Source organism: Diachasma alloeum, unplaced genomic scaffold (genome assembly GCF_001412515.2).
Source record: "Diachasma alloeum isolate Michigan unplaced genomic scaffold, Dall2.0 Dall_scaffold_00494, whole genome shotgun sequence".
Classification (NCBI taxonomy): domain Eukaryota; kingdom Metazoa; phylum Arthropoda; class Insecta; order Hymenoptera; family Braconidae; genus Diachasma; species Diachasma alloeum.
Window position 1 is genome coordinate 583,858 of NW_021680627.1, and position 6,906 is coordinate 590,763.

The 6,906-nt window shown below is 41.6% G+C and overlaps 1 protein-coding gene across 2 annotated transcripts; it reads left to right on the forward strand.

The window, feature by feature from the left end:
• The first annotated feature begins 129 nt into the window (after positions 1-129).
• On the forward strand, positions 130-6,874 carry LOC107042612 (HEAT repeat-containing protein 1). Of its 2 annotated transcripts, none has more exons than XM_015263726.1 (3): positions 130-260; positions 412-570; positions 726-6,874. In XM_015263726.1, the coding sequence occupies exons 2-3, from the start codon at positions 429-431 to the stop codon at positions 6,773-6,775; spliced, it is 6,192 nt and encodes a 2,063-aa protein (XP_015119212.1). In that variant the 5' UTR covers positions 130-260; positions 412-428; the 3' UTR covers positions 6,776-6,874. The 2 variants fall into 2 exon arrangements, with proteins under 2 accessions (XP_015119212.1, XP_015119213.1); XM_015263727.1 differs by having other exon boundaries at positions 415-570.
• Positions 6,875-6,906: the final 32 nt, after the last annotated feature.

Here is a 6,906-nt window from a genome sequence, read left to right on the forward strand (position 1 = left end):
TTTCATCACACTGTCCGTAAATTCAATAATGTTTTTACCTCTCTGAACTATAAGTCTGTTTTCAACACAGCGACGAGTTTTGCCTGCGCTTTACGGGGCTCTACTGTTGATTGATGTCCACGTGTTTTCCAGTGATCATTTCATATACATTATGATTGTTCATCATAAATTGTTTGAATAGATTATTATCGTTATTTTTTCAGCAGGCTAATCTAAACAAATAAACACTGCTGGAGCTATTTTACAGGGTTTTAATAAAGGTAAAGTTTATTTTTCCATGTAAATTCAGCGATACAACATCTTTATAGGTTATAATATAATTCTTCATGACCGGTGGATATTATTGTTCTGATGATCACATTGAAGGACATTTTCAACAATCATTCTAATTAATAAGAGTGTGTGTTTTAGCAGTTTCTACAATAGAAATGTCGACGTCACTGGCAGAGCAGCTGCAGAAGCTGCGTGTGCCTCAAACATCTTTATTACTGCAAGATAAAAAACGTCCGAGTCTTCTGTTTGATCCAAGAGAGGCTGCCAATCTCGATCGTGAAACAGTCTTCAATATAGGTAATTAATTAATCGCATGATAGGGGAACAAAATGGACACTTGAAATTTCAAGTGAAATGGGAACATTAAGAAAAATATCACAAGTGCCCATTCTGCCTCACCCTATACCAATAACTCTCTATAATTGAATACAAATATCGTTAATCTTCTACAGGAAAGAATGGCCTCGAGGAATTGATAAAACTGTCCAGTGTATTCAAAGAATTTGAAACCACAATATTCGCTCAAAGTGCAATAAATCTAGAACGTTCAGTTCAAGATGCAAAAGTTAATAAGCGCTTGGATGCAGGAGTAGAAAAGTTTTTGATCTTCCTGTCACCGTATTTTCTACTGAACACTGCTCACAAGGCACTGGAGTGGCTCATCTACAGATTTCACATCCACGAGTTCAACAAGGATGCTTTCCTCATGCTCATACTGCCTTATCACGAGACAAGGATGTTTGTTAGAGCATTGCAGTTGGTGGAGTTGAAGAATCAGTCTGACAAGTGGCACTGGCTCCAGCCCCTGCAGAGACCTGGGGTCCCTCTGTCCACCATGACTCTTGTGAATCGCGTTGCCGTGGATAATGCTCTCCTGAAACTACTCTGCAATCATGTGGTCCAAGCAACAACCGTTTACGACGATGGAGCATCCTCCCTGAGTACACTCTACGCTTTTTATACTACAGCCATCATTGGCAGCATCGAGAGAACTGAGAAAATATCTGAAGTGCAGATTAATTATCTACTTCCATCTTTAGTTAAAGGTCTGTCTAGCACAGTCACTGATTTTATTGCTGGAAATTATATGATTCTGGTGCAATTATCCAGAAAAACTAAACTGACTGATGCCACTGTGGAGTATCTGATTGCAAGAGCCCTGAAAAATCCAACATTGAAACACGATTTGATACTTCTCATTTGCTCACTCTACGAGACCTCGAACAATCGACCCAACTCTATTGCCGATAAAATTGTGCTGAGGATATCCGGATTCGACTGGTTCTGCGATGAGATATCTAATGTCAAGTCTCATGGAATCAAAGTGACTAAATTCGTTGTTCCACTCGTCGAGTCCGCAATAAAAATTGTTCTGAGAAATCCTCGTGAGAATGAAGGAATCAGAAGAATGGTGAACGATATATTCCAAAAAATTCGATTCGACGATTATGAAGTGGATGTTATTCTACGAAACACGTTGAAGCCAAACCTGATATCTGAGGAATTGAACGAAGATGGCAAGGCCTTTTTATCAACTCTCTTCAATTCTCTGGAGATCAGGTATCCCGTTCAATTCGACGAATACTTGAAAAAGCTGATGAGAACAAGTGAGAAGAAATCAGAATCCAAGGAAGCACTCCAGTTTTTAACGACTTGGCACGATGGAATAGAGAGCACGAAAAAATCAATGGAGATTTTCGATAAACTCAATCATTACAGTGCTGAGCAACGAATCATGGCGTTGGAGTGTCTAGCAGCATCGCCTGGCGAAATTGCTGAGGGATTCCAAGACATGGTCATCAAGTCAATGCTGGATCGATTCAACGACGATGATGCCAGAGTCGTTGGAACGCTGTTAAATTTTCCTGTCAAGATATTAACGCGCTTATTCCCAGCGGACATTTTGACAGATAGACTAATGATTCTTCTCTCGCAATGTCACACCGAGAAGAAGAACGTTCTAGCTCAACCAGCAGTCAAGCTCCTCCTGGAACTCTGTGACGATGGGGATGACACCTGCGTTTTCATCGCCACTTTACCATACCTCTTCCCAAGCACGGAGAGTGAAACAAAAATTGCAATGCAAGTTCTCGATTCGGATTTTGCCAATAAAAATAAATACCTGAGTGTTGTCAAGAGGGATGTCGGACGAAAAGCTGATGCTGCATTGATTTGTTCAGCAGCATTCCACAACATCTTGAACAGAGAAATTCTACCACCGACCGAGAATATCCTAACAACGATGAAAACGTCGTACGATAATGACGCCACCTCATTATTCTTCAATTTAATTCTCCTTGGATCTGTCTGCCGAGTGCCTGTGGGCTCACTGCCATCGAACCTTGCCCTGGAGGTGATCGAAATGGCTGCCGAGATGATAAAAAAATATCCCAAAGTGGCGAGTTTACCTGATTGTAATCAACTCAATGGGGACAGAATCCACGACGGATTGAAGCTCACATCACGAGGGATTCTTCCACTTCAAGCTGTCACCTACGTCCTTGAGATGGTCCACAGACGTCTAGAGCTCAAGGCAAATAGGATTTTAGATTTTGAGGCAAATCCCCAGACGACAAAACTTGTCCTCCGCCTCGTGGAGATACTCCTCGATGGCATGGCATTCCCAAAACGACAGCCCCATTACTCCTGGTGTTTGAAGATCTTCTTTCAACGGCACTTCCCCACTGGTGAAGATATGCTTCGGTTTCTATCTGAATTCTTCATAAAACCAGTGAATGCACAAACCTCTCTCCATGCTCTGAATGTCACCTCGAAGGTTCTCGCTAAATGTGATTCTTTTCAATGGATATTTGGGGACAGAGTATTTCTCTCAAATTTTTTGATCGCTCTGTCGAGACATAATAAACAGTGTCGAGAAGCAGCTGTTGATATCCTCAAAAGACTGTCTCAAACATTCAATTTAGAAATGGAAGGCTGCTCCACATTGCTGTATGAACTCGCCAAGCGCTCGTCCGAAATCGCCATGGACCCTGACCAACTGTCACTGGTACTCTACACACTACTGTCCCCGGATCCAGACGTGAAAGCTCAATTGAAGAAGGACATTCGAGGGAAACTTGAGAAAGCCCAAGAATTTTTCTTCAGTATTATTTCCGATGAGAGCACACCAATTCATGTGACATCACAGCTGCTTGAAGTACTTGTTCACGTCAATGGTCCTGAGTTATTGAAAGAGCTGAGTGTCAAAGGGCTAGAATTGTTGGAGAAGCTCGAGAATAATCCCAAGAATACTGACCACAGCATGGCAATGGCGTTGAAGAATATCCTACAGAGATTCAACAGTACAACGGTTGGGGCCCTTGATGACAGGACAGTCTGGAAATTCTTTGAAGCAGCTATCACCAATCATCGATTACTCATTGCAACTGAGAATGAACAGTATACACCGAGTGTCATCCTCATCAAGCAGATTGATCATGTATTTTTTGAAAATGCTGGAAGAATGTCGCAGAATCTGCAGCGAAAAATTTTTGCTCTCTTTGTGGACATTGTTACCGATTGCGAAATTGGCAGTATTGTGGCGGTCGCCAACAGGACAGTCCGGAAAATAGTAGTCGATGCACATCTAGTTGTTGAGGAGCTCCAGCGAATGAGGGAAGCAAAATCCACCAAAGATGATGGTAACGATAAAAATAAATCAGGAGTTTCATCGAGGATGAAGAGACGCTCCAAGAATCTCGACATTTCTCAACGTCCTGAGGTGATCAACACACGAGAATGGAAACGTGGTATAACGATTCTCGAATTCATCCAGAAAGCTGTCAACATCAAGAATGAAAAGTTATTAATGCCTGTGCTATTTAATCTTTTGAGAATGTGTCTCAATTTTGAAGAGCAGAGTCCCTTGCAATACACGAATCAGTTGTTGCTTTCAAACATCCATAAACTGGCAACGATGAACATTCCAGTACCAGATCCCCACCTGCAGGTTGATCTCATCTCACAGTGCATCAGAACATCACACAATCCCCAAACTCATCATCACGCTCTTCTAGTTCTTGTTGAGCTTTTCAAGGTCGCTAATATTGACATAGCTCTCCACAACATCATGCCAATCTTCACGTTCATGGGAAGTTCAGTACTGAGACAGGACGACGCCTACTCCATACAAATAATTTCCAAGACAATCGAGACTATTGTACCGATAATAAATGCCGCTGACGATGAGACCCACGCGTGTGAGATTCTGAGGATTTTCATTGTGTCACTCGCTGATATACCGGAGCACAGAAGAATTCCCCTGTTTGTTAAACTCCTTCAGCTTCTAGAGAATCATCTCCACTTATTCTATCTTCTGACGTTCGAGTGTCATGTATTGGCACAGAATAATATTCTGCAGGACAAGAAAAACTCCTCACAAAGACTTGAATTCGCACTCACGATTTCACAGGAGTTTTTGCCGAAGACATTAGTTGGAGTTTGCATTGAGTTGGTTAAATTTATCAGGAGTCTTCCAGTCGAACTTGAGGAAGAGGCAAGCAAAAGAAATCTCTCGTTTCAAAAGAAACATATATTCGATGTTGCGCACAACACGCCGAAGCAGTTGAGACATTACAAATACACGACTGTGCAATTCTTAAATGCCCTGCTATCCTCTCCTGATTTCGTTGACAAAACTGCTCACTTAGATGCAGCTGAAACTGCAGCAACAAAGCCCTTGTATGATACACTTCTTGTCGAGCTTGTTTTGCTCATTGAAAGTGCATCGAAGAGCGCTGATCTCCATCAAGGAAAACTCAAGGGTAAATATTGGAAAGTCCTCCTTCACAATCTCTGTGATACCCTGGATGCCATCAATGCATTACTACCCAATGCTGTGTTCATCGCTAGTGTGAAGAAACTGATGAATCATCATCACGTAACAGTGAAAAGAAAATCACTCGAGCTACTGAATAATCGTCTGCAACAGAGGAAATTTAACGAGGAAGACTACGACGATCTATTAACTCTAGTCGGTTCACTTCTGGAGACTATATCTCTCCAGGGGAAAGTGTTAAATCAGGAGACGGAGGTCATTCAACAGACTGCTCTCATAACTCTCAAGCTGTTGGCGAAATTCTTAGCATCGGACAATCCCGAGAAATTCAAACCTGTCTTGGAAATTGCCATTGAATTCCTAAAGACCAAGGAAGGACCACTACTAGGCTCGATAGTTCTCTGCCTGGCAGAACTCTGTGGCACTATGAGGACTCACGTGATTCCATATCTCAGTAAGTTTTTCCCAGCAATATTGAAACTTTTGAAAACTCGTTGCTGTCAAGAATCGCCGGACGTTGTCACCATCAGCATCATCAGTGCGCTTCAAAAAATCGTGGAATCCATTGGAAATTTCTTGTCACTCTATTTGGAACAACTATTGCTGGAATTATGCAAGTTGAGTTCTCTTTACGCTGACAGTGATCACCCGAAGATTGGCATCATCGTCTCGAGACTGAAAATAATCCGACAAAAACTTGTCAGTTGTATTCGAATGAGGGTTTTGCTGCCTGCCGTTGAGAAAACTTATACAAGTCTTTTGAAATCCGAGAGTTATCAATGCATTCCGGTTCTGATGGCTATTCTAGCTGAATCCTTCGTGAATTTAACAAATTCAGACCTCCAGACTGCTATTCCCGATATCACAGCCTTCTTCTTGCGTGTTCTTCAATTCAGGGAAGATATCAACATTTCTGACGAAGACGAGAAGCAACAGGAAAATATTCAAAAAGCCATTACTAGTATTGAAGAGAGCGCTGGCAAGAGCTTAGTCTCACTGGTGCTGAAACTCAGTGAAGCGACTTTCAGACCGTTATATTATAAATTGTACGATTGGGCTGCGAGAAATTCCGATAAGAAATTGAGAAACATCACATTCTACAGATTGTCAGCCAACATCGCTGAATGTCTAAAATCATTGTTCATTCTGTTTGCCGGCCATTTTCTCAAACATGCGGCTGTTCTACTCCAACAGAACAATTTATCTATTGCAAATGAAGCAGCAGATAATACTCTGGAGAATGAAACTGACAGAATTGAATTGATTGAGAACATTCTCACCACGCTCCACAGAGTCTTCAGTTACGATGCCCATAATTTTGTCAATCAAGAAAAATTCGACATCTTGTCACAGCCGATTGTCGATTACATTGAATACACGGAAGGATCGAAGGAGAAGTTTGAGGAACGGTCGAGTCAGCTGGTGGTGCCTTGCATCGCTTCATTTGCCAGTGCCATTCAGGATGATTCACTCCACAAACAACTGGTTTACCAAGTTTTACTCAAGACAAGACATAACAAATCGCATGTGAGGAGTGCAGCCTTGAGTGCCTTGATTGAAATTGCAAGGAAACTGGGAGAGGATTTCATGCCTCTGCTGCCGGAGACTGTACCTTTCCTCGCTGAATTATTGGAAGATGAGGATGAGAATACGGAGAAGATTGCGCAAAACGCTGTGCGGACGCTTGAAGACATACTTGGGGAACCATTGCAGAAATATTTTTAGATTAATTCAAGTATATTTTATGAAAGCAGCGAGATTTAATTTATATATAGGAAAAAATCAACTTTGAAGAATAAAAGAGTGAAGAAGATTGTTTTTACATATAAAAAATGAGTTTTTTTAATAGTCCATCA